This window comes from Amaranthus tricolor, chromosome 12 (assembly GCF_026212465.1).
Source record: "Amaranthus tricolor cultivar Red isolate AtriRed21 chromosome 12, ASM2621246v1, whole genome shotgun sequence".
In the NCBI taxonomy this organism is placed as follows: domain Eukaryota; kingdom Viridiplantae; phylum Streptophyta; class Magnoliopsida; order Caryophyllales; family Amaranthaceae; genus Amaranthus; species Amaranthus tricolor.
In genome coordinates, this window is record NC_080058.1 from 1,224,791 (window position 1) to 1,252,363 (window position 27,573).

The 27,573-nt window shown below is 33.6% G+C and overlaps 3 protein-coding genes and 1 non-coding gene across 5 annotated transcripts; 3 read left to right on the top strand and 1 right to left on the bottom strand.

The window, feature by feature from the left end:
* LOC130797055 (beta-hexosaminidase 3) lies at positions 1-8,317 on the top strand. The gene is made up of 14 exons (XM_057659535.1): positions 1-801; positions 2,352-2,426; positions 2,664-2,699; positions 2,799-2,910; positions 3,095-3,165; positions 3,753-3,883; positions 4,104-4,169; positions 4,548-4,648; positions 4,730-4,789; positions 5,177-5,210; positions 5,690-5,788; positions 5,913-5,972; positions 6,540-6,790; positions 7,924-8,317. Exons 1-14 carry the CDS (start codon positions 466-468, stop codon positions 8,088-8,090), a joined length of 1,599 nt encoding a protein of 532 aa, XP_057515518.1. The 5' UTR covers positions 1-465; the 3' UTR covers positions 8,091-8,317.
* Positions 8,318-10,594: 2,277 nt separating this feature from the next.
* On the top strand, positions 10,595-10,667 carry TRNAR-ACG (transfer RNA arginine (anticodon ACG)). The gene has a single exon. It is a non-coding gene; the product is annotated as a tRNA-Arg (tRNA).
* Positions 10,668-12,981: 2,314 nt separating this feature from the next.
* On the bottom strand, positions 12,982-14,078 carry LOC130797056 (HMG-Y-related protein A-like). Its single transcript, XM_057659536.1, has 2 exons — positions 13,948-14,078; positions 12,982-13,859 (listed from the first exon to the last, which is right to left on the bottom strand). The coding sequence occupies exons 1-2, from the start codon at positions 13,987-13,989 to the stop codon at positions 13,362-13,364; spliced, it is 540 nt and encodes a 179-aa protein (XP_057515519.1). The 5' UTR covers positions 13,990-14,078; the 3' UTR covers positions 12,982-13,361.
* A 6,484-nt stretch (positions 14,079-20,562) lies between these two features.
* On the top strand, positions 20,563-27,214 carry LOC130797057 (L-ascorbate oxidase homolog). Of its 2 annotated transcripts, none has more exons than XM_057659538.1 (4): positions 20,563-20,955; positions 25,355-25,960; positions 26,052-26,564; positions 26,647-27,214. In XM_057659538.1, the coding sequence occupies exons 2-4, from the start codon at positions 25,407-25,409 to the stop codon at positions 26,945-26,947; spliced, it is 1,368 nt and encodes a 455-aa protein (XP_057515521.1). In that variant the 5' UTR covers positions 20,563-20,955; positions 25,355-25,406; the 3' UTR covers positions 26,948-27,214. The 2 variants fall into 2 exon arrangements, with proteins under 2 accessions (XP_057515521.1, XP_057515520.1); XM_057659537.1 differs by lacking the exon at positions 20,563-20,955 and adding an exon at positions 24,225-24,863.
* The last annotated feature ends 359 nt before the right edge of the window (positions 27,215-27,573 follow it).

Sequence of the window (27,573 nt, forward strand, 5' to 3'; positions counted from 1 at the left end):
ATTTTCTACTCTCTCATTAATCTCTTTGTAAAATGTCCACTAATTCTCCAAGATGAGACAGGCAAAATGGGAGATATACCTACCCACCAATACTAATATCATTATGCTACAATAATTCATGCAAATGTGTCAGCTATCATAAATGTCTTCAAGTGTTAGTGTACCTTAAACAACTTCTATCCCCATTGTTATCTGTTTCCCACTCAACCTAAAATTCCAAATTCACAATCTTCCAAATTGCTAAAATTTTTAATTACCCATTTCACATTTTCCAAAGATTCTTAATTTAGCTTCCATTTTTAGGATTAAACTTATAAAAACATCAGATTTAGTACTTTTTTGATGCCCATTTGTATCTGTTTTAAACTTTGAGCAATGCATATAACTTAAAGATATAATCTTTGTGGAATTGTTGTAGTTTTTGTAATCTTGGGTGTTTTTTTTTTATTTGCTCATTTGGGTTTTATGAAAATGGGGAAGATTTTGGTGCCCATTTGTGTGTTATTGTTGATTGAAGTTGTTTTAGTGTATGGTGGAAGTGGTAGTGTTCATCAAGTGAATATATGGCCAATGCCAAAGTATTCTATTTATGGGAATAGTATGCTTTATTTAAGCAATGATTTTGAATTAAGGACTCAAGGGAGCAAGTATAGTGATAAGGAAGGGATATTGAAAGATGGGTTTTTGAGATTTATGGGTATTGTGACTTTGGATCATGTTATTGATGTCAATTTTTCTAGGTTTGATCAATCAAGTTTCTTGAAAGGGATCAATGTGGTTATTCGATCACTTAGTGATGAGGTATGAGTTCTTTTTTTTCGTTTTTGTGTTTTTAAGAAATATTTGGTTTTGTATTTGTTGGATGATTTATCCCACGCTTGATGAATTAAAGATGGTGTACTTTATATCTTCCTGGTTTTGGATGGTGTCTTTTGGCTTATGGGTGCACCTTGTGTTTCCCAATAGCTGGCATTGATAATAAGTTTATTGATAATAAGTTCACCTTAATTTAACAACATTTCTTATCCCTTTACAAAAATTTGAGAGTATTGGATGTCTTTTAATGCTTACTATGTACAGATTCTTTCTTTTAAGTGTTGCTTGTAGAAGTATATTTTGTTATTTGTTAAAGAATTGCTGCATGGTTCTTAGTAATAATGTGAAGATATTTTTATGACAAGGTTGAGTTTGAACATGATAATTCTGTTAATTGTTTTGAGAATTTTTAAGGGGGTATGTAAGAAATACTTGTTAAATCAAGTGAAGAGAAATGTATAGTGAAAGTATGAGCAATTTCCATGCTACAATGTTCATTGGCTAGAATTAATGTTCATTTGAGTTCATTCTTGTGTTTGAAAGAGCATATAATATATCATATATGAGGATACAATCATCATCGTAACTTTTGGTTGAGTTGATTCTTTGACATGGTAAGTCGACGTGACAAAAGATCACAGAGTTGAATCTCATCCAACTTCTTTTCGGAGTGGAACTAGATAAGGAGGGCCTATGCTATTTCCACACATCTAGCCCATTGAGGCTCTCGTGTGAGGCCTCGACCATTTGGTTGAGGCCCCATGACATGTTACATACTCCATCAATGTTGTGAATTTCCCTTTAAAATTTTAATCTTGTTGCCAATATCCAAACTTAATACATTGTTCAAGTGTTTTTAACATATGAATTACTAAGATACACGGTTTTCTGAAGGTAAAAGTAAAACTTTTTGAGGAATATTTGTAAGAGTAGGTTGCTATATGTGTTTTCAGTGTTCAACAGAGGTTTTGACTACCAGTGATTACTTTGGATTCTGATATGCAAATATTTGGTCCTTAAACTCTTGCATTTAAGTTCTTCTAATTCTTGCTTCTTGTTGCATATCATTTTGATGCACTCTTTTTGTACTCAAGAGTTAAATTCTCTTACAGTTCTGTATGCTAGATTTGTTGTATTCTTATGCTGTGCTGGTTTGGAATATAAAGAGAGTCCTGGGTTCGCCTAGTGGTCGAAAGTTTACCTTGTGATAGGGGTTTAATTCTTGGTATTTCACTACCCAGTCAGTCAATTTCCCCTCCCCCTCTTACCTGCAGGTAGAGGTGTTCAAAACAGACTCGATGATCCGATATTTACCCGACCTTGGAGCCAAACCGGACTTCAAAATGAATTTAAAATAATGTAAAAAATCAATGTGGACACAAGACCCGATTTGAATAGAACCGAACATCTAACCCGAAATTGACCCGATGACCCGAATGAACACTTCTACCTACAGGGGATCATCCTTGCCTAAAACAAAAATAAAAATTTAGAGTATTAAAAATTTGTCACTAATACCTCTATTAGTTTTGCAGTTGCATTATGATATTGATGAATCATACAACTTAACTATTCCAGCTGCTGGGAAGCCTGCTTATGCACACATTGAGGTGAGGCTAATTTGGGATAACAATTTACCATTTTCTTTACCTAAACTTCCCGTCATTGTATAGAGTTATTCAAATGATCTTTTACGGTTTAAGGGACTGCTTAGTGCATACCCTCTTAAAATAAGAGAATTGTTTAGACTGTCATAAGTAAGCTTCCTAATACACCATAGTTTCGCCAATAAAACTTCTTTTAACAAAATGTACAGAAATAACCGATAGTTCGATTGTTGATTGCAGGCAAAGTCTGTATACGGGGCGTTACACGGATTTCAGGTTATTTGCTCCGTTTCTTTTGCGGGTATTTGATTGATAACTTGAAAAAGCTTGTGAGCTAACAACTTTATACCGCCTATTTTATGCTTCACATTGCAGACATTGAGTCAGCTCTGTAGTTATAACTTCAAAACCAGACTGATTGAAATCGACATGGTTCCATGGACTATATCTGACCAGCCTAGATTCCCTTACCGTGGATTGCTGATCGGTGAGTTATAATCATACGATTATGGTGATATTCTGATTCGAGTCATTCCTTTGACTTGCTTATTATCAATGAAACCCTTAAATAACCAACAATATGTTGTGTTAGTTTCGGAATTAACATTTTTTGTAGTAGGGACCGTGTCCTTTACTTGTGGATGTACTCTGATGTTTGGATATGCATACAGATACTGCACGGCACTTTTTGCCTTTGCCCGTGATAAAGAAAGTAATCGATTCCATGACATATGCGAAGCTGGTAAGAATTGCATTTTTCAAAGCTAATTCTTCAGGCACCAAATATCCAGTGTCAACCATTTTTTTCAGTTGATAGTATTCTCTGGTATGTTAGTTTTTTGAACCATGTCAAGAGTCTTGGAGTATATCCAAGGAGGGCTTACTTATTGACTTAGATTGGGATTATCTTAAGTTGCAAGTCATGATCATCATCATTCCCCACTATATCGCGCTCATAGAAGCTACGATCAGAGTCTGGAAGGGCTGAATTGGATGACGGCAGACCATATCCTTATCAAATGAAATAAGGAGATTACGAATAATATACCCTTAAGTTTCAAGTGTACCTTTATATATAATGCAAAAATTTGATAATGAATTTCAGAATTTGATTATTCATAACATAAGGAAGTTGAGTTATGAAGTGCATATTTTGATCTAGTTGCTCCATGCAAATGTCAAATGCCAACACCTACAATGTATGCTTGATTAGGAATATAATTTTTTTTCATGCAGTGAATTCCATATGATGGGATTAAGGCTTTGGCACTGTTGTTGGTTGAGTCTGGTACAATTAATGGTCCTAATGATATGTTTTTACTGATGCAGAATGTGCTTCATTGGCACATTGTAGATTCCCAATCTTTTCCATTGGAAATTCCTTCATACCCAAAGCTTTGGGATGGTGCATATTCAGCAGAAGAACGATATACAATGGCTGATGCTGCTGAAATTGTGAGGCAAGTAGATGTAGATGTCATTAGAATTGACTTTGTTGTTTGTAGTTTCGTATTAGATAGGTTCGACTAAGCTTTGCTATCAATGATTTCCCACGCTGATTTTTTTTGCTTCATTTAGCCGACCCTATATTGTTGGAATTAAGCCAATTAAGGCTTTGTCTTTTTGTTTTCGCCATGTCTATCTAAGATCTTTTAATTATCCACTTCTTGAACATCACAGATATGCACAAAGACGCGGAGTGAATGTACTCGCTGAAATTGATGTTCCTGGACACGCTGCGTCCTGGTAAAGTTTTTATGTCTCTCTAATCTTTCATAAATTCTACTTCATGAATCTAGATGGGAAGAACTCGAATTTGAAAGATTCTAGCTGTTTCATAAAGGGAGTGATGCGGTTATCGTCACGCCTTAATGTCGGTTGTATCAAAAGAAGTCCCTTGATACAGTCCAAAATGCGGTTTTTCCTACTCCTTTACAACGCGGGACATATCGATTCATTTGTTTTAAAAACCTTTATAACACGGTCGATGCGATGCGATGCGGCCTTGTTTTTTACACTATGTCTAGGAATTCTTTATCGCCAAAGCGTTTTTCAACTTAGAATGCAAATTTATAGTTTGAGGTGATGTTCATGCAATTGACAATCCTTTACCACATCACTTAGGGGGAATGGTTATCCATTGCTGTGGCCTTCAGCAAACTGTAGGGAGCCACTCGATGTGAGCAACGAATTTACCTTCCAAGTTATAGAAGGAATTCTTTCAGGTATGCTGTAGCTTAATATATCACCTTTTAAGTGTGATTGCTTCTATATGTATAGCTCTAACATGACCTGCAATATGACAGATTTCAGCAAGGTCTTCAAATACAAATTTGTTCATTTAGGAGGCGATGAAGTCGATACCGGTTAGTTTTGCGAGCTTGAGTATCCGTTTCCTACCTATCATTCCATCATTTTACTTATTAAACTCATGGAACGCTAGGATGTCATTTGTACTAGTGTAACATAATTTGCTTTTTGAATTCGCGATTCGTTCAAATTTGCCCAAGAATAGCCCAAAACGACCATAATTCGTGTTTTTCGATACTCGAGGAGATAAGCGAATCATGTGACACTCGCACCTTTGCAATGCAAGCTAACCGGTCATTCTTTAATCATTCCTTCATCAATGTGGATATAATGTTAATAATATACTATCTTAGTCTTGTTTTTCATCCAGTTTTCTAACTCTGCGTTAATGTGTAATGTCTCTGTAAATGCTTAGCTAAGAGTCGATGTCTGTCATGCCTCAGGTTGCTGGGAATCAACTCGTCGTGTTGGCCGATGGTAAGCTTTTAAGGTTCTTTCTATCATCAATTAGGCATATTTTACCAGAATTCTTGTAATCGTTCCTCAATGCACATTAATGTCATTCTCTGATGATTTCTGAAGAATTTCATTATCCATTGAAGATATATTACTTCATATTGTGCTTAACCAACAAAATAGAAATTGTACTCCCTTTGTTTCTCGGAAAATATACACCGACCTTAGCATAGAGATTGCGTAGAGTGAACAAAAACCGGTGTTGTGACTTGTGAGGCCCGACTTAGAGGAGTGGAGGGAAAACATAATTCGCTAGTTAGTTCGCTTTTGAATTCGCGATTCGCTCAAAACCGTTCGAAAATAGCCTAAAACCGATCATAATTCTCTTTTTTCGATTACGATTCGTTAGGTAATTAATGAATCATGTGTACTTAGTTGGCTGTATGTTATATATATGACTCTCTAAACTCTAAGGTTTGGTTTGATTACTCGTTCTGCAGGTTGCGGCGTCATAAAATGGTTGGTTCTCAAGCTTACGAATACTTCGTTTTACGAGCACAGAAAATTGCAGTATCCCATGGATATGAAGTAATTAATTGGTAAATCTGATTTTCCTCTTACTGATAATTCTTTCCTGTTTGAGTCTTACAATGGTTGGTTCTCAAGCTTACGAATATTTCGTTCTGAAGCTTACTGTTTTGTGCATGTAAAAAACTCTAACAGGGAGGAAACGTTCAATAATTTTGGCGATAAATTGGACCGAAGGACTATTGTCCATAATTGGTAACTTTCTATAACTTGCCATTAGGCATCTTTTCATCACTAAAAGTGTGAAAAATAACACACGACTAACATATAAGCTTGATGCGCTACTCCTCCTATTACGAATTGGTTCTAGGATGGAACCTCATCGGATTTATGTGCAGCCAACTCTCCTCTTATGTGGGTCTTGTTGCTGGAAATACTTCACATGCAAGACAAGGTCTCACATCGATAAAACAATGGGTTGTGGACTTGCATATATATTGGGTGAGCTAATCCTCCTAGCTACTACCATATGGTTTTGGGAAACAATGAACCTCACAAAGCATATGAGCAAGTCAACACTCTTGACCCATGGGTTTGTGGGCCCGAGTCCACAGGTGTCCCGTGTCCACACGAGTGGGCCACGGTGAGATTATGTGATGAATTGTCACGGTCTAATACTTGTGTACAAGCCCGTTAACAACTTTATCAAAAAGAAGACTATACTTCTCACATAAAGAATTTTCACGACTTTTAAGTACTTTCCTCGATTGATCAACTTACCATTATACTTTGCGTCTTCAATTTTTTTGCTCGATGTAATAGGTTAGGGGGCGGTGCTGCTGAAAGGGTGACCGCGGCTGGTTTAAGGTGCATTGTAAGCAACCAGGACAAGTGGTATCTTGATCATTTAGACATCACATGGGATCAGTTTTATATGAACGAGCCTTTAACTAATATCACAAATCCAAAGCAACAAAAGTTAGTCATTGGAGGTGAAGTTTGTATGTGGGGTGAGCATATTGATGCATCGGATATTGAGCAAACCATTTGGCCGCGTGCTGCTGCAGCTGCAGGTAATCATCGCAACTAAACTACTACTACTTTATGCAAGGGTTTTTCATTTGGATATCTTACAAATTGATCATGCGAGTTTAGAATTTTCATTTATATTTAATGAATAGATAAAGGGAATCCATGTGGACGACCATTGGAAGTCATGTATTGGTTCATATAGCCGACCCCAATTTTTCGGGATTAAGGCACTGACACTGTTGTTATATTGATGAAATCAAATAGAAAATAAAACTAAAAAGAAGTTGAAGTCTCAAAAGAAAATAAGAGTTAATATTGGATAAAGCATTCACCATGCTAAATATGTGTAATATAGTATATATGATATCCTAGGGTTACAACCATAAACTTATACTGTTTTTTGAGTTGGTTCGTTGACATGATATCAAATGCAGGCGTGATGGAAGTGAAAGTCTCATCTACCCCTCATTTGCAGTGAAATTATGTTGCATTAGGTTTGAGGAGAGTTTGTATTGCATCCACATTTTTTGCACAAAGGGCTCACGCGTGAAAGGGGATGATAGAGTACATAACATATCCTGAACTACAAAGATCAACTTAAGCTTTTGATTGAGCTGGTTCTTTGACAATTTAGAATATCTAAAATATTTTAATGGGAGATTCCATGGTTACCAATTGCAAATTCTGAAACATACAATCACAATGTACATGCTATGAAAATAAGCTCTTAGAATACATAACATATCATGGGGCCTCAACCATCAGCTTAAGCTTTTGGTTGAGTTGATTTCTTGACATGGTATCAGAAGCCAACATGACAAGAGGTCACGGGTTCGAATTTCAACCACCCCTCAAATTCAAGTGGAATATTTCGCACCAGAAATGAGGAGTGTATGTATTGCATCCACAATTCTAGCCAAAAGGCTCTCGTGTGAGACGTGGTAGAGTATAGAACTTATCCTGGAGCCTCAACCATCAGTTTAAACTTTTGGTTGAGTTGGTTCCTTGACATAAACAAGTGATTTCGTTGGGCAAAATTTGTTTGTACATGTATAAAACTTTAATGTAGAAGATCATTTTGATAAAATCACTAGATATTATGGTTGAACCTGTTGAAATGGTCTTATACAAGCATACTGATTTTCCTTTCTCCTCTTGTTCTCTTTCCCTGTAGAGCGATTGTGGACGTCGTACGACAAGCTTGCTAGGAATCCAATACAAGTATATAGAAGGTTAGCAAACTTCAGGTGTCTGCTAAATCAAAGAGACGTTGCAGCCGCTCCATTGGTGGGCCCCGGTAGGTTTGCTCCTGAAATACCAGGTTCATGCTATGTTCAATGATGAACATAAAACTTTAACCAATACACTATAGATCAGACAAAGTTTATCTTGTGCATAATTTATCTGTCTTATTCATTGTTCCATTCAACACTCACCAGAAACTAGATAGCATGTTATATCTCAGTATTGTTACTTAGAGGCTACAACTGGTAATACCCAGTTACCATGGATGATGGATCATGCTATATTGGCAATTTATGTTATTTAGAGATTGAATTTTTATTTCATAGACACCATGATATTCTTCGTTTCGCCTCGAAACACATTTTTTTTGCGAAATTCTAATCAAAAGGTAACAATTGCGGTGGGAGGTTTGAAAACAAGTTCCTGTCAACATCATAACCGGCCTATACTATTAGTCGGTGAAACTGATAGAGTATATAACATATTTTAGGTCTTCAACCATCAGCTTAAGTTTTTGCGTGATAAAATATACTCTTAGGTCTTTCAACGAAGATGATTGAGGACCCAGGATATGTTATGTAGTCTATCAGAAACAAGAGCTGTCACAGGCCCACGAGGCTAGTATTTCAGTTGATATCATAGAGCAACGATTTCTGTGATTGTCATGGAACCGATCAAATCGATAAGGTCCAACAACCACGGATGCTTTAATGGTGTAGGGGTTGAGTTCAGTGCTCTGTCCCTCCATTTGTATGGTCTTTTCTCTAAGGATTCCTAGCAAAGGAAAAACGGCACCCTTAACGAGTTTCTTCGAGTATGCTAGATTGTCACTAAATACAATAGAAGCTGATGCCAATGCTGGTGCCATTTTTCCCTGCTAGTTCTGGCCCTGCATATGCTGTTTGGTTTTGAATAATCCATGTCTTCTGGTCTAGTTTTAGCCCGGAGATCCCAATTTATGGAATTCCACTGCTCCTAGCCGGCCGGTTTCCCGGCTGCAACGTGATCACAACAATGAGATTGTGCTAGTGGTTCACACCGAATTTGCTGGGTATGAATTTTGTAGGTAGTGTATGGAAATGTATACGAAAAAGTCCAAAACACACAAAATAAGTGGAAAAATGACAGACAAAAACGAGATGGACTTACATTTGTGGGCATTGAAGAACAACAATGTTGTAGCCTTTATGTAGAGCAACATTGTAACTATCAATTATCAAAGGCAAGCTCTGTAATTACTCTAATAGTCAGTTTGGTAGGTGGTAATAAACAGTGGTAATGGGAATGAAATACTAGTGTAATTTTGGTTGAAAATTCTTTTGGTTACCTTGATGGCCATGCTTGTCAAACTTCAATCCTCATTTTCTTCATAAAATTCATTCCAATGCATTATCATCGGGAGAGGTGGTATTAGGTGGTAATGGAAATTTATAAACAATAAATTTTTTTTTGTGATCAAAGTTTCATTACCATAGGAATGATATGGAACTTTTGAAGAAATTTTACACTATAAGTCATTTTCATTACCACCATTTAATACCACTAACCAAACGGCCCGCAAAATTAATAGATGGTTTATTATCTAATCTAAGATTGAAATTGAAAATAAAAGGAATTTTGAATTTTACTTTTTCACACAAAATTAAACAATGAAATCTCAAAGTAGGAGTAGAAAGTAATGAAGAGGATCTTAATTCAGTCTAACTAGGCTGAAAGAACCAAATTACCCATTTTAATGGGCACGAAAAGTCCAATTCTACTTGTATTTTCTTATCAACTCCTGAAAATTTGAACAAAATAAGCAAAACTATAAAAAAAATCTCAAAATAAGTATTGGAAAATTTTATTTGCCAACATAACCACTTTTAGCCCAATGTTAAAGAATGGAGTTTGTCCACTGTTACTAACAGAGACAATTTTTAGGCTGACTTTTTAACTCAGTTTAAGTAATTGACCGCTATTAGTAACAGTGGGCCATTATACATCCAATAGTCAAAGAAAGTCAAAAAAGTCAAAAAAAAGTCAACTCAATCGCCCCTTGTTAAAAAGAGCGGGCAATTGCTTAGCTGACTTTTTTTCACTCGGTTTTAATAATTGTCCATTGTTACTAAAAGCAAACAAACTCCATACCTTAGCATTGGGCTAAAGTGCTTACTTTGAAAAATAAGTTTTCCCAATGCTTATTTTGAGAGTTTTTTTATGTAATTTTACTTATTTACATCAAATTTTCTCAACTCCTTCTGAAACAGTCAAGTTCAAGATCCAATTCTTTTTGATTTACATAGGAGAAATTATTTTTATTGAGCTAACTCATATATATTTAGTCTATTAAAGTAATTACTTATAATTTTAGAATAATTGATTAGAAAATTAGCTAAATTTTCTATTTTATTATGAGACGATCTCATACAAGATGAAATGTTTTAGATATAAGTTATAACAAATTATTATGATAAGCAAAATAGACATGTGACGAACTGATGGAGACAATGGTACATGTCTTTGGGACTTTTTGAATTTGATTAAATTTGAAATAAGTAATTGTTTTTTTGGTGCAAAAACAAGAATAGATTAACTTTGTCTCATGCTCTCATACAAGTGACTCCATGGCCCAATGGATAAGGCGCTGGTCTACGGAACCAGAGATTCTGGGTTCGATCCCCAGTGGAGTCGTTTTTATTTCTTTTATTATTTTTAAATTTTAACCAATAATACTTCAAAGTGTGCCTCTCATCCGATCCAAATTAATCAATTGCACTTTAATTTTCACCAAAAATTAACGTTCGTAAATCGTAAATAACTTTTATTACTGATTACTAATTGATCACAATTCACAACCTTTATTATGTATGATTTATGAAATAGAGTTTAATCTTTAACCTTTTAACTACCTTGATTTTATCCATAAGTAAATAACTCTCACAAAAATATAGATTGATTTCTATTTAACATATTATTTTCATTTTAATCTAACTATCTCATTTGTTTTTTATACTATTCATGAATCACTTTTATTTTGCATCAACGATCTACTCTTGCGAGTTGTGAGAGTTCGGCTTTCGGTAAGACGATCTAAAAATAAGAAGTCAATATACTAATACTTTGTATTAGTCAAGCTATTTAACACATATATAGGGCACGACTCATGGTGAGACTATTACATACAAGAATTTATAATAAGATTTTTGTCTGGTAGATTTTTCTTATTAAGCTAATTTTGTATGAGACAGTCTCATTGTGAGACTGGTCTTATATATATATGAAAATAAAATATTTAATGAATGAATATAGACTATTTTGGAAGAAAATTTAGCAAATTTAATAGAACGGGATAAATAAACATTGTAATAATTTTAAATGATGAAGATGTATATCATAAATTCTATATTAACATTATTTTTGTTTCATTGAATTTCACACATTTTTCATTTTAACTTGTTTCAAGACTTTTTTTTTATTGTAGTTTTACAATCTCTTATATAGTTATGTCTAACTCTTTTTCATAGATATATTTATTTTATCCATTCAAATTTTGTCATATTTTTTAAGTAAAATTAATAATGTATCGTTTTATACTATTTCTATTTCATTTATTTTGCACTATTTGCTATTTTTTATGTTTTACTCATTTTACATTAGTTATATTTTTGGACGATAATTAACCCTTTTTAAAAATATTATATAAAATTTAACTCACCTATAAATTCACTTTCACACTTTATTACCTATCTTCATTCATTATTATCAAATATCCACTTTGTAAAATATCTCATTTCTCTTTACAATTAATTCAATAAGACGAAATAGTATATATCAATCTCAGAGGTAGCAGGAGAATCGAGGAAAATAATATTAATGTCATGGAAGGAATACAAGACTAATAAATGCTAATTTTGGAGAGACTAATTAATGTTGAAATAAGAAATTGAGTCTTGAAAATTAAATATTTATCTCAAGACTATTGAGGTGTAATAATATTATCATTTTTATATTTATGATTCAATAATAACATGTCAACCCACATTGAAAAAAAGTTAGAAATAAACTTAATAATAAATTTTGTAAAATTAAAGAGAATGAAATTTAAATATAACATTTTTGAGAGATATATAGTAAATAGAATATATTCATATAAAAACTTGTTAAATTCATCTTAACATAACATTTATATTATAATTTTTTATGATATAATTTAAAAATATTGAGTCACAAAATATACTTTAAAAATAATACAAAAAGCTAACTAAATAACAAAAGTAACAAATAAACAATTTTAAAAGAGCCAAAAGAATATTAGTTAAAGTAAAAAGATATTCTAAGTGTTTGCAATAATTTGTTATAAATCATGTTAAAAGTAAAGTTTATATTTTTCATCCAATGGTAAACCAACCATATGCATCCCATAAACTTTTCTCAATCATAAACAAAATTACCACATAAGAATAAAAACTAAAAGCAGCTGAAATGGGTCCCACCTACTACATATTCAACTCTACTAATACTAAAATGACTAAATGAGTACTTCCTGAAATATTTACTGCAAATCTACAATAAACTAATTAAAACTAATTGTTTAAATATATTGTGAGTTGAAAAAAAAATGATCAAATGAAATTTACTTAAATTATCTAAGCGTATAATTTTATAATATTAAATTTTTATAAATTTTTTAATATACTAATTTTATAAATAAATAATTAAAATAATATATTTAACTACATAAAAAATCAAATGTAACAAATATAATGAAACGGAAAAAATATATTAAAATCTAATTACTATTTTATTAACACCTAAAATATTACAATATCTAATATTATAAAAATATATAATTAAACAATCTAAATAAATTGCCCTATTACTTTTTTCTTACACTTTAACATCAATATATATAACATCTAATATTATAAAAATATACAATTAAACAATTTAAGTAAATCTCAATATAAAATAAAATATAATGATAAATAATATTGAAAATTGTGCGTTGCAAAAAAAATTGAAAAGATTAATCAAATAGTAAAATTAAACCTCCTTAAGCATGCCTTAAGGCCTCTTTTTGTTTTTGTTTTTTTTTCTCTTTTCAAAAAATATTCTACCAATAAGAAACCAAAGCAATAACTTTAAATTAATAACACAAATTGTAATCAATAAAATAGCCCTTCATTTGTTACTTTTTTTCTTTACCTTTTTCCCAATATTTAATTTAAAAGGCTATAAACAACAACAAACATAATTGATAATTTCCCCTTTTTTTCAAATTTCTCACAGCAAATTTACAATCCTACCCTTCATTTCTTCAATCCTAGCAAACAAATTACCAACTAATCAAGTTAATTAACCACTAATTAAAATTAAAATTAATAATTAAATATTCTTCTTAGGACGACCTCTTCCTCTCTTAACACCGTCGATTGGAGAAGCAGCAACAACGGTACCGGACCCACCATCAACTATAGGATACTTCCTAGGCCTGCCACGTGGCCGACCCGAAGAAGTTTTAACGGGTCGGGTTGCCGGAGCAAGTGGATCTCTAGGCTTGGGAGGTCTACCTCTGGGCCTAGCAGGTGATGGGACCACTCCAGAAGGTAAAGGTACTTTGGGCTTTGGTGGGCGTCCACGTCCTCTTTTAACAACCGGCCCATTTCCATTATTAGGCTCATCAGAACCATCTGGGTTAAGCGCATAATAACCCTCATTTGTTATCACTACTTGACCCGTTTGTTTCAGCTTTTCAAGCGTGTAAGACACATGTGTGGTGTAAGTTGGCGGGAGATCTGGGTAATTCGATTCAATATAACCCGTTATTGCTTCTTCACTCGACCCGTTTTCATCATTTAATCCTTCTATAGCCGCCATTATCATCTGTAAAACCCAGAAATTCACAAAATTGAAAATTACATAACACATAAACAAATTTACCGAAAAAAAGAAAAAAAAAAGTTGAAATTACCTCAGAATAATCTGGAAAAGATGGGCTGAATTGGACCGCCATGGGAGAACTGGGTTGAATTTCTAGAGAAAGAAAGAGAAGAAATGGAGAAGTGATGAAAAAGAGTGAAAGGGAATATTAATATTTATATTATGGACGTAAGAAAAGAAGGGTTTATTTAAATTGGAAGATTAGGATGAGAATAGGAGATCAATGGCTAGGGGGTGAGATGAGAGTGTTTAATCGAACGGTAGAGAAGAGGGGAAGGAGGTGTTGACACAGATTGATGAGGTGGCAAAAGTTAAAGAGGGAGAGTTTAAAATTGAATTAAGAGGTATTGTCATATTGTCATGTGCAATGTGGGGTATGAGTTGGTTAATGGTTAAATTTTGTGGAGGGTGAAAGTTTCTACTATTGTGTTTGTCTTTATTGTTTTTATGATATTTTTTTAAAACTATTTTGGTGATTAATCTTATCATTGTGTTGCATTTGTTGATTGAAAAAACTTTGAACTCTTAAAAAGTAAAAAAATTTGTCCCTATAAAATATCACATGTTTTTATTATCACAGAATCTAAGCCGATATGGTCTTATAGTGACATCATTTTTATTGAATTAGTTTAATGTACATTTATAATCTTAAATTGATCATAAGTATAATCTTAGAGTTATTACTTATAATCTTAAAGTGATCAATTATAGTCTTAAACTGATCACTTACCGTTTTGATGTGATCATTTTATAATTTTAAAGTGGTTACTTATATGATGACTTACAGTCTCAAAGTGACGAATTAAAATCTTGAAGTGATAACTTTTAATCTTAAAGTAATCAGTTATTACTTTAACGGCTCGTTTGGTTAATGGTACTACATGGTGGTATTGGGAATGATTTATAGTGTAAAATTTTATTAAAAGTTCTATATCATTTCCATGGTAATGAAATTTTGATTACAAAAAATTTTTTTTATTTACAAATTTCTATAACCACCTAATACCATATTTCCCAACGGTTTGCATTGAAATGAATTTTATGAAGAAAATGATATGATTGAAGTTGGACAAGCATATCCATTAGGATAGCCAAGAGATTTTTTAACCAAATTTACACTAGTTTTTCATTTCTACTACCATCGTTTATTACCATCTACCAAACGAGCCATAAAGTGTTTATTTACAATCTTAAAGTGATTAATTATAATCTTAAAGTGATCACTGATTATATAGATTGATTGTATTTCTATTAATTAGTCTCATGATGAGATGATCATATACAAAACAGATTGATTGTATTTCTATTAATTAGTCTCATGATGAGATGATCACATACAAAACATGTTGATTATTAGATATAAAATTCATTTGCAGTTAAAAACAATATAAAACACGTGTGGTTGAAAGAAATGAATAGATGAGATGAAGTGAGGGAATAAAATTTAGAAAAAATTGTTGAAAATAATATTATCTTCCACTCATCCGCTACGAATAACCCATCTTTAAATTATTATCTAATAATTCAACATATGCCATGTATAGCTCCCAACATACCGGTGATATGAACCACAACCACGCCCCTTGAATCTCCACGGCCCCACCACTCCCTTTCATATATTGTATGTTGGAAGCAAATACATACTCCTTTCTATTCACCTTAAGTGTCTTACTTTTATATTTGGTCAACTCACCTTAAATGTCTCATTTTTATTTTTTGTATGTTAACTTTATCAATTTACCCTTACTAAACTTAACTTTTTCAAGCCTTTACACCTACTAACCCCATTTTACCCCAATTAAAATTTAAAAACACTGTACCTTTTCTTTCACATATGGTTCTATTTGACCACCTAAAAAATGGTGAAAAGTCAAATGCGACACAATGGATGAATAGGGAGTATTAAATATGAGATTGTTGAAAAATAATCAATAATTGTAATTATTTTATCAGATGAGTGAAATGTTAGTTTATTTTTTACTATTTTTCCTAAAAATTATAAATTGGATTAAAATAAAATGAGTGACACCATTAGAGATGGCAACGGGTCGGATCTGGACCGAGTCCATGTGGACCCGGATCCAGATCCGTTTTCTAGAAGAGGATCTAGATACGGACCCGGATCTGCGGGTCCAATTTTGCAAGACCCAGATCCGGATCCGGGTCCAAAACGGGTCCAGTTTTTTTTTTTTGTATTTTTAAATGTGTTGAGATTGCAATAAAGCGATATTTATAGACTAATGTTAATAATATATATAATTTTACAATGAATCACCCAAAAAAAACATTATAAAACTTAAAATAAAACGAGGGCAATGAATGCGAGTCTTATGGCACTAAAAACTGCAGGTGTTGAAGGAGTAATGGTGGATGTATGGTGGGGTTTGGTTGAGAAAGACGGACCTTTGAAGTATAACTGGGATGAGTATGTTGAGCTTAGGGCTGCACACAGTCCGGTCTGGTCTGGTTTGACAGAAAAATCAGACCAGACCAGAAATTCCGGTCTGGAAAATTTTCAGACCAGACTAGACCAGTCAAGAGACCAGACCAGACCGTTCTAGAACGGTCTGGTCTGGTCTAGTCTACGGGTTTTTTTTTTTGTATTTTTTTAATTGAGTGAGAATCTAAGATAAACGATAATCTGTAAACAAAATACATCATCAAATCCGAAACATCACAAATTAAGGCCAATCACCCAAAACTTAAGGTATGTCTGATCATGAAAACTGGGTAAATTCTTGTTCTTTATAACTTGATTCCTAATTTTTCTTTAATGGTAGAATTGATTATCATTTTCCAGATTTCTGGTATCAATATTCAGATTTCTGGTAGAATTGATCTCTCATTCCACTTTTCATCTGATGAACATAATGGCTCCCAATAATGCGCTACCTGATCTTGTAATGAAGATTCAGGCTTGATGATATCCTCTTTTAATTTGTATGTGATTGGAAATGGAGATGGAGGCAGCCAGCAGGAGTTCACGAGTAGTTGCCCTAATCCCCTAAAATTTGATTTTATTATGATTTTTCGGTCCGGTTTGGTTTGAAAATTTTAAAACCGGGACCGGACCGTAAACCGTTTAAAAAAAAAACCGGACCAGACCAAAAATTTAATTTATGGTTTGGTCCGATTTGGTTTACGGTTTAGACCAAACCGTGTTCAGCCCTAGTTGAGCTAGTGCAAATAGTACAAAAACATGGTCTAAAACTTCAAGCAGTTATGTCTTTTCAGGTCCGGGTCTGGGTATTTTTCTCAAATCCAGATCCGGACCCGTGAATTTTAAATGGATCCGGATCCGACGGGTCCAAATTTTTGGACCCAGATCCGTGAAAATGGATACAGATCCACGGATCCGGGTCGGGTCCAATACCCATTGCCATCCCTAGACACCATATCAAAAAAATTGTTCAAATTAGGTGGAAGCAACTCAAAAAAAATATAATTGACGTGCAATTTCTCAAACTTTAAGTAAATAATTATCACATTAAAGTAATTAATTACAATTTCAATGTGTTTATTTTATAATTTTAAAGTAATCACTTATAATCTTATTGATCACTTACAATCGTAAATAGATTAATTCTAATCATAGAGTGGTTATTTATTACCTTAAACTAATGACTTCTAATTTTAAAGTAGCTAATTATAAACTTAAAGTCTCATTAATTAGAAAATTAATTGATTATCATATATCTTTTTTTTTAAATGAAAATATTTTAGAAGTTTAAATGTGATGAAGAAAATATATATTCCAAGAAGCTTTAAATGAAGAAAATATTTTTTTTAAATGAAGAAACTTTATTAATTAGTAAATAATTTTAGATAAAAAGGCAAATATATATTCCAAGAAGCTTTAATTGGAGAGCTTAAAGCTTCCTAGAAAATATAGTTGCATTTTTATCTAAAAGTAAATCTTAATCTCTATAGTTCGTTTGGCCTATGATCAACCTTTTGGTTGATGGTAAGCCTTTAATTTTCCGTTTTAAGCTTTCCGTATCAGAATAAGTATTTGTTCTCTTCCTTTAAGAGAGTTGTTCTACCCATTAATTGGGTTGATTCTCCCCATATATTGGGGGTATGATTTTCTCCTTGTGAGAGTTTGAGATTTTGAATTTTGGTCTCTAATTGATTTGTTGGTAGAAATTAATGTGATGCAGCAGACACTAAAATTGCAATTACCGTCAACAACATCAAATTCAATTATATCTCAAGACTAAAACAGATCGAAAGACCCTCTAGTAGAAAACTGTATTAAACAACGATGTAGAAAAAGATATTCAGAATTGTCATATCTCATTCACAACTGTCGCTGTTTTGTTAATTTTGAATTGTATTTTGTTAAAGTTATTATGTACTTGTTAATTTTTATCTTGATGTAGATGTTGTATCACTCTTTAATAATAAATCAGGTATTATTCAAAACAAAAAAAATTAATTGGAGAGCTTATGTAGATTTTAAATTCGAGGGTAAATCTAGTAAATCCTCGAGAAAAACATCAGGGTATTCTCAATCAATTGAGGTTTTTTAGAGACTCAATTTGGTTTTCTCTTCACTATTGGAAATAAACACCGGTATCCCTCATCTCTATGCTTAATCACCTCAATGACTTGAACGACATAAAAAATTAAGCGAGGAACACAAAATTCTTCCTGATCAAGCACTCTTCTCCTAGAGGCTTAACTTAAACAATTTTCTCATAATACAAAATATCCCCATAATAACGTTGGTACCAATTCATACCTACAATATCATAAGTACCTGAACCAAATCAAGACCCAAAAGGCAGCAACAAAAGCCAAGAACATCCAAGCAATGACATGAACAACACAAGTGTGCTTGAAGTCTCTGAATCAACTTCTATTTCAGAACCAACTTCAAGATTAAGCAAGAAGAACCTTCCATGCAATCAAGACACTCAAGGAAGGGATGAATTAATTAAGAGGAACCAGCTGCAACTAAACAAGACAATAAGGGAACATAGGCCTACAGAACTGGGCAGCACAGACCAATAGACTGCACTGACGTCAATAGCTGACCAGGCCACTTTGGAAGGCTCACCCAGACACGACTTGAACCATTGGGATGACGTGGAGGGTAAATTTGGAATCTCCACACACGGGCCTAGCTGCCACGGCCCAAGAGTCTTATTGGAAGTCATTGGAGGAGGCCTGAAATTGGAGACCAAGGTCACTCAGTTGACAGCCAGCACCACAGTAGCCTGATGAAGCCTGGGTGTTTGTTTCTTTTATTTTTTAGTTGCACATGTATAGGCACGTGAGTATTTGACCGTTAGAACAGTTAGCCCTCATGTAGTTAGCCTATCCTTGATGCTTAAACATTATAAATAGTGATTGTGATCCCATGTAAAGACAAGTTTGTTGTTAATGAAAATTTTTCAGAAAAAAAATTCAACGTTTGAATTTTTTTGTCAATTGCTTGCAATTGGGTTCCTAAGGGTCAGTTTACCCTTCGTGATTGTGCAACCCCTTGATCAGTCTTCAAGATTGCACTTCATACTATCCAAGAACATTGATAGTTCCCTTGATTAATCAAAGGAACTCTTCATTGTTGCGTTGAAAAGGGGCTTGGCAGTCCAACCCTTGTCAAGGCATTGCCCAGCAGTCTTGGAATATCCCCTGTTTTGAGTCACTTGCGATTTTGCGTATAAAGTCCATCATTTCACACGCATAATCACATTAGTACCCAATTCAAATATTAATTAATCGACAAGCAAATAATGATTAAAAATCTCATTAGGGAAGTCAGAAAGGATATAGTCATATAGAAATGGTAAATCGTCAGACAATATAATTTGAAGATTGAATTTTTGAGGTTTAAAATAGATAGAGAATTTGTACAGAAAATAGGTAGAAATAAAAGATCATCGAATTTGGAATGAAAAAGAATATTAATAACTCTAATTATAAATATTAATAACGTTTTTACCAATGCACTAATACAATTTATAATATATCTAATTGTTCATAACTAAAATTTAATATTAATAACTACTTATTCATTTTACATGACTCTATTTAAACTTGTAAATTAAAAACTAAATATTAATGAAGAATAAAATGTGAATAATGTAAAAAAAGGGGTTATTGTCTTTGAATCAGAGCACTGTCATTGGTGAGGGAAAAAAATTTTCTCACCAATCTTTCTCAACACTCTCTTTCTCATTCATATCATATTTTTATGTCGAAATTTTTTTTACATAGAAAAGCTATCTCATTAATGAGAAAACAAAAATTTTTCTTACCACTTTCTAAACACTAATTTATAATACTTAGAATTAAATTTTTTTTTTAAATATGTTAATATATAGCAAAATGGGTGTCTAATTATAAAGCATAAAATTTCATGACCTTAATATATTTGTATATATCTTTTGATAAATGTATAAAATAAAAAAACCTATTTACAAAAATAAAAAATATTATTAGAACAAGTGTCGAGCTTTAATTTATTTTGGGTTGAGGAGAATTTTTCTCCCATTGAAATTTTTTTAGAAACATTTACAATTTTTTTTTACTTTACACACTAAAAAAATATAATTTTTTTACTAATACCCACTAAAAAGTTTCCGCTCATAGAAAATTTCCTCACTATTGGGAGTGGTCTCAGAGAAAGTATATCTAAATTCAATTCTCAAAGTTGAGTATAAGTTGGAGTATTAACTTTGAAATGAACTCGGAAAAAACCCCATCAATCTTAATTTCCGTCTCCTCCTTCCTCCATTGTCAAAGTTCATCATCACTCCTCTCCTCCAAAAAACACATCAATCATCACAAACATCGATTATAATGACCCCAAATACGTTGTTAATGGGGCAAATAAGTGTACTCATGATCCCAATTTATGCAATTAAGAGATAAATGTTGATAATTTAGTTGATCATGAAAATGGGTTAGAAGAAGGGAGTTTTGAATGTTGATAATGAGGAATTATAGTGTTTTGAGCCAGTTATTGATTGATTCAGGAATATGGATACTTATGCAGCAATTAAATCAACCCTTAATCCCCTGGACTCCGGTATAATTCTTCCCTCTTTTTCATTATTGAATCATTGTTCTAGTTTTATACTTTTATGTTCGTTAATCAATTTTATGTTTAATTGTTTTTGTATACATACATAGAAATGGTGGTTTTTATTTGTGATGTCATAGTTTAGTAATTATGGAATTGTTTTTATGATTGGTGAAAGGAAAGGAGTTTGAACCCTCTAATGGTGAGGAGAGATATAGAAGGTGGAAACATAGAGGTCACAATCGAAGGGAAAATAATATACATAATACTCCTATTACATTTAATTATAGATTCAACAATACACTAATGAAATAACACTCACAAACTAAGAAATCATTCACATGAGCTCGAAATTCACTCTTTTAATAGAGATTTCACGCTAATACAAATTAGACACGCTCTAGACTCTCAAACCCAATTTCTTACTTTGTAATAGCCTCCACATATAGCCTTAATTTAGGCCCTTTATAATTTATATAGCCTACCAAATCAATAAAATATTCATAGCAAAAGGACGTGATGTGTCCCTTATAAACAATAATACAACAAATTGCATCAGTGACCTAGGTGCTTGTTCGAGCACTATATTGCCTTGTTCAAGTACGTCACCATTTGGTTTATTTCAATGCCTCATCACAATGTCTACTCGATTCCTTTTGTATCCCATTTGTTCATCAACAATACATGCTAGGAATGAGGTATAATGTGACCAAAGTCACCTCCAAGTGTGGTGATTTGGCTCTTGCTCTAACAATTGGTGTTACCAAATATCGACCGGAAGCCACCTCTTTATTACTAGTTTGGGTACATTTGACCCCAAACTCCGCTTAGGGGAGCTATTTAATGACATTAGGGGTAGTAGAATGGTGTTTGGTATTGGTTGCTATTAGTATTGTAAATTATGTTCAATTAAATGAGTCAGAGGAGAATATCTGTTGTGGGAATTACAATGTGGTGTTTTGCAATGTAGTGGGTTATGGGGTATTATGTTGTCTTCAATCATAATACGAATTTCTAGATAGCATTTCCGCAAAATCCTAAACCTAAGGACAAGAGTGTTGCCTTGTGTTTTAGAATGCACAATCACAAATTCACAATTACATATATGTTGCTATGACTCTCTTGTTATGATTGGAGCATTCAAAGGAGTCCAAGCCCAAGTTTACATAGACCATGACCCGAGTTATAGATTAAAAATCCTATTAATGTTGAATAGTGTAAAATGATATTGAGTCGTTTTAGACATATAGAATTGAGTGTTCCGCTCACTCTATACTTTACCAGTATCCTAGATTTATCCCAGGTAGCATTTGTTTTGATAAATGCAAAATCTAGGAGGTTCCTGTGGTTGGAGAGTATGCGAGATGAGAAAATAGGGATGGAGATTGCATTTTCGTATTGAGTATTATTCTGCCTGAGTGCAGGATGTGATAATGTTGTGTAGGGATCTGGTTGTTACTTGCTTATATAGTGGCATTTTGTTTTGTGATGACTGAAGCAAGCCATTGAGATTGCATGGCCTTTGTTCTCATCGTATCTCATTTTTGATGTGTTCACTTTTGTTTTGTCACTGGAGAAAAGGCTTTTGAATTACTTACAATTTTTGACTGTTTGACTTCTCTTTGTTATGACTTCTCGGAAGTCATTTACATCAGAGTAAAACTTGGTGTGATGCTTAAGAGTGAATTACAAATTTTTATGCAGAAGACCCATATCTTTTTCAGGAAGAGTGCGATTCTTTTCAGAGTGATTTTTTAATTATTAGGGGGTAGGGTGAGAGAAGGAGAGGGCTAGGAGAGAATCGAGCCCGAGACTTTATTTGGGGAAAGTGGTATGTGCGACAAAACCCGATTCTCTTCAGAATGATTTTTTAAAGAAAATTTATGCAAAGTCTTTGTTTAGTAGGTGTGAAAAGAGAGACCCGTATTTTTTTGTAGATATGGCCACTCTAGCAATGGGAGTTGCATTCTACTTTCTTTCGTAGTTTAATGTCCAAGTAAGGTTTAAGTTTGTGTAATGGTGCACAATGGTCGACAAGATGTCATCGAAAAATTGTCTTTTGGGACATTTTGAGTTATGATTCATGGGAGCTAGTGAGGGGTGTGAGCGATGCACCAAGAACTATTTTTGTGGTCAAGGGGAAGATGGACTATGGAGACTGCATATGATTTTGGGCGCCAAGCAGCTACGCAGAAAGGTTCTAAATACCTGAACGTTTAAACTAGAGGTAGCCAGTGTGCCATCCAAGTATGATGGTGGGTGGGGGACTGGAAGATTGTGAAGCAGCTAAGTTAGGATGGTCCAAATGGTCTATGTTTGTGCCGAGGTTTTACTTATAAGAAAAATTGCTAAAAGTTTACGGTTTAATTAAGTTGGTTCATTTGTTCATGTGGGGTTGTCTTATTTACAAATTTAGTGCTGACTAGCACACCAATCGGACAAGTTAGTACCTTAAATCGAATGCCTGGAAACTGTAATAAATCTGCTTGCCTCCTGGAAGTTTCATCTTCGACCATCTAGAATATGGAAACGATGATGGTAAGGAGAAAGTCCCGAAAAATCAATGGATTTAAGTTGATTATATTTCTCTATGTTCCATTAAGTATAAAATATGAAACAGTTGCCTCTGCATTCACCTTCTGTCTTCTGCTGCGACTAGTGATCTTGTTGAGAATGAACGTCTACTCATCCTAGTTTTGGTCATTAGTAAGACTGTCACAAAATGATCGATTGGATGAATTTTGTGTCAATTTTGTATGATGAAATTGATCTAAAATAAATTTTTATAGTAGTAAAATGAGTGTTTTAATTCTTAATTGTACATTTTTAATTTCCCTGATAATGATAAAAAATAATAGTAGATCCATTTGAGTTTGCTACATTAGGCAAATCGAAGTAAAAGTTTTTTAGGTGTAGTGTAAGATACATAAAATCTTGAGTTTGCTACATTAAATTTTTTTATTTCCCTGAATAATGATAAAAAATTATATATTTCATCAGTAATAAATTGTATTACTCGGTTATTTAGTATGCATAATTTGTTGTTTCATTTTAAGTGATCTATGACATTAATAATGTACATTTAAGATACATAAAATCTTATCTACTTTTTATTAGTTTTATTTATTGTTTGCCAACCAGTACCTTTAAGTTTTTGTTATGTTACCTTATTTTCAATGTCATCTTGTGCTTTGAGACATGTCAAAACAAGGTGGCTTATTTTCAAACTAAATATGCACAAGAAAAATGTTAATTTTATCCATTAAAATGTGGATGAAATTAACAAGGTAGCTTTAGGAAATTGCAAAGAAAAAATAGTACAAAAATTGAATATTCATTTACTAAACTTAGTTAATATCAATATTAGGATAATGTTAATAAGCAAAAACCATTATTAGAATAATTTGGAAGGATAACCATTATGCAAGGAAAAATGGCATGTTACAAGCCATTTGTATAAGAAGATGAAAGGTAAAACATAACCTTAAGCAAATAAGCACAAGCCTCATGCAGGCTATCATTCATTAATTTCCTCTTTAAAACAACAAACATATATATATATATATATATATAATTGTATAGAAGTAAATTATATATATATAAGGTGACCTTGAAGATCTTTTCTCTTGTTAGCTTTGTAAATAGCCTTGTATAATGGGAAAGAGATCAACCTTAATGAGCTTCTCATTGTTGCCATGGCTACTCTCCATGGTTGTGATGGTGGCACGAGCCGAGGATCCTTACCTATTCTTTGAATGGAAGGTTACTTATGGTACCCTTTCCCCCCTTGGAGTTCCTCAACAGGTCATTCTTATAAATGGACAATTCCCAGGCCCTAACCTCAACACAACTACCAACAACAACATTGTTCTTAATGTGTTTAACCAGCTCGATGAGCCTCTCCTCTTCCATTGGTTTGTATTGTTTTTTCTAAAATTTTTGAATAATATAACGTATAATACGGTGATATTTCATTATCTTAATGCTAATGATTAATTCTTGCTTAAGGGTCATTATCTTTGCATTAACAAGGAGGTTGTTTTTCGATTGGTACTTGATTGAAAAACGTCATTAGCAACTTCAAATAAATAAGAAGCACCTGATTTCAATGGGACTAAAAATTGGTAGTTCTTTGATTTTAGATAATAATGTACTATATTAAATGACTCATTAAATCATGTTCACTTCTTACTTATGTTGAAATTGCTCATGATGTTTATTGCCAAGGGTCAATCGGACACAACCTCTTTGTTATCACTAACAGGTTAAGGTTGCGTACATCCGACCTCCCAAACCATTAGGTGTGAGCCATTTTGTAGATGGAATGGATATGATTAGATATTGGTTTGGAACTTGGATTATAAATGGCTTATTTAGTTTTGGAATTTTGTTGAAAAACTTGTAGGAGTGGGATTCAACAGAGGAAGAATTCATGGCAAGATGGTACACCAGGAACAATGTGTCCAATACTACCAGGGACAAACTACACATACCATTTCCAAGTGAAGGATCAAATTGGTAGTTACTTCTACTACCCATCAACTGGCTTCATGAGGGCTGCCGGAGGATTCGGTGGCCTAAGAGTGAATAGCCGTCTGTTGATCCCTGTTCCCTTCGCTGATCCCGAAGATGATTACACTGTCATGGTAGGAGACTGGTACAAGGACGGCCATGTTGCCCTTAGGGGACGCCTCAACAGTGGTAAAACTCTTGCTAGGCCTGATGGTGTTCTTATGAATGGCAAACAAGGCAAAGTTGGAGACCCTAAGGAAGAACCTCTCTTCACAATGAAACCAGGAAAGACATATAGGTACCGCATTTGTAACGTTGGAATGAAGAATTCCATCAACTTTAGGTTTCAAGGTCACCACATGAAGTTGGTTGAAATCGAAGGTTCTCACACGGTTCAAAATGTTTACGACTCTCTTGATATTCATCTTGGTCAATGTTACTCTGTGCTTGTCACTGCTGATAAAGAGCCTAACGACTACTACATGATCGCTTCCACCAGGTTTTACATTTGTTCTACAAATATAGCAAATTCAATAGGACAGAATAATATTTGGCTAGTTGTTAGCCTAATCGGTAATCCTTTTTTGTAGGTTCACAAAGTACCACCTCCAGGCAACAGGCATTGTGCGGTACCAAGGAGGAAAAGGAGCACCATCAACAATCCTTCCCGAGGCACCTACAAATTGGGCCTGGTCCTTGAATCAGTTCCGATCTTTTAGATGGAACTTGACTGCTAGTGCAGCTAGGCCTAACCCACAAGGGTCTTACCACTACGGTCAGATTAACATAACTAGAACCATCAAATTGGTTAATACCGCAGGCACCATTGATGGAAAGCTTCGCTATGCCATCAATGGTCATTCCCACACTGACTCCGAAACCCCATTGAAGCTCCTCGAGTACTACCAAATCCCTGGAAAGGAATTCAAGTACGATGTCATCAAGGACGAACCACCATCTAACATCGACACTTTAGACAAGTTCACCACCGGGCCTAATGTGCTCAATGGTACCTTCAGAAACTTTATCGAGATTATTTTCGAAAACCATGAGAAAAGCATCCAATCTTGGCACTTGGATGGTTATTCCTTCTTCCCTGTCGCGTAAGTATTAAATTCTATGTATAACTACCATCTATTTTCTTATACGACATTTCATTACCTGAATGCCATTACATGAAAACAGGATTGAGGTCGGAGAATGGAAACCCGAGAAGAGAAAGAACTACAATCTATTGGATGCGGTGAGTAGGTACGCAATCCAAGTGTACCCGAAATCATGGGCTGCAATCATGCTCACAACCGACAATGCTGGAATGTGGCAGCTAAGGAATGAGTCCCCAGAAAGGGCTTACTTGGGACAGCAGATGTATATCAGTGTCTTATCTCCAGAAAGATCACTTAGAGATGAATACAATCTCCCTGATAACTCTTTGGTCTGTGGTGCTGTCAAGTCCATGCCCAAACCACCACCTTACAGCATCTGATCAACTTATTGTTAATTGAATATTATATAAACTAGCAAACAATTTTTATGTTTATTTTTTATTTTTATTTTTTATTTTTCAAATGTGTTATTGGGTTAAGTTTATATTTTTCATGAAGTAATTTAAAATTTGTGTATTTAGTAGGGAAAAAGTACAAAGGAGGTGCCAACAATGGCATCAATTGAATGAGGCATTCTGTTGTATCTACTAATTAGTCTTGGAGATATTATTATATCCAAGCATTGTTATAGTATCCAATCCCAAAAATACTAAAAGAATTGTCTAATATATAAAATATGAATGAATGCTAAATCTTTTACAATTGATGGGCTCTTTTCTTATTACCAGGTCAAGACACACTAATCACTACTACTACACTCTAGATCAGCATATAGTGCAAGTTTTGTTTTATAAGGTAAACATAAAATCATAATAAACCTATGCTCTATCATTCCTAAGGGTGTAGCCAAAAGTCTCAAGCTCTTAGAAAGAGAGGAATAGTAATGAAGGTATTTACCAAATATTTCTATTTTGTAGGGGCAAATTCAAACTTAACTTTTAATAATATCGTTTAACTTTTGGATATTAGCTACATCATAAAAATAAGATTAAAAATTTTATGAGTA

Coding starts and splice junctions, on each gene's coding strand:
- LOC130797055 (XM_057659535.1), top strand. CDS start 466: ATGAAAATGGGGAAGATTTTGGTGCCCATTTGTGTGTTATTGTTGATT. Junction 802..2,351: donor TTCGATCACTTAGTGATGAG/GTATGAGTTCTT, acceptor TTAGTTTTGCAG/TTGCATTATGATATTGATGA. Junction 4,649..4,729: donor TATAGAAGGAATTCTTTCAG/GTATGCTGTAGC, acceptor GCAATATGACAG/ATTTCAGCAAGGTCTTCAAA.
- LOC130797056 (XM_057659536.1), bottom strand. CDS start 13,989: ATGGCGGTCCAATTCAGCCCATCTTTTCCAGATTATTCTGAG. Junction 13,860..13,947: donor CTTTTCCAGATTATTCTGAG/GTAATTTCAACT, acceptor TGGGTTTTACAG/ATGATAATGGCGGCTATAGA.
- LOC130797057 (XM_057659537.1), top strand. CDS start 24,604: ATGGGAAAGAGATCAACCTTAATGAGCTTCTCATTGTTGCCATGGCTA. Junction 25,961..26,051: donor TACATGATCGCTTCCACCAG/GTTTTACATTTG, acceptor CCTTTTTTGTAG/GTTCACAAAGTACCACCTCC. Junction 26,565..26,646: donor TATTCCTTCTTCCCTGTCGC/GTAAGTATTAAA, acceptor ACATGAAAACAG/GATTGAGGTCGGAGAATGGA.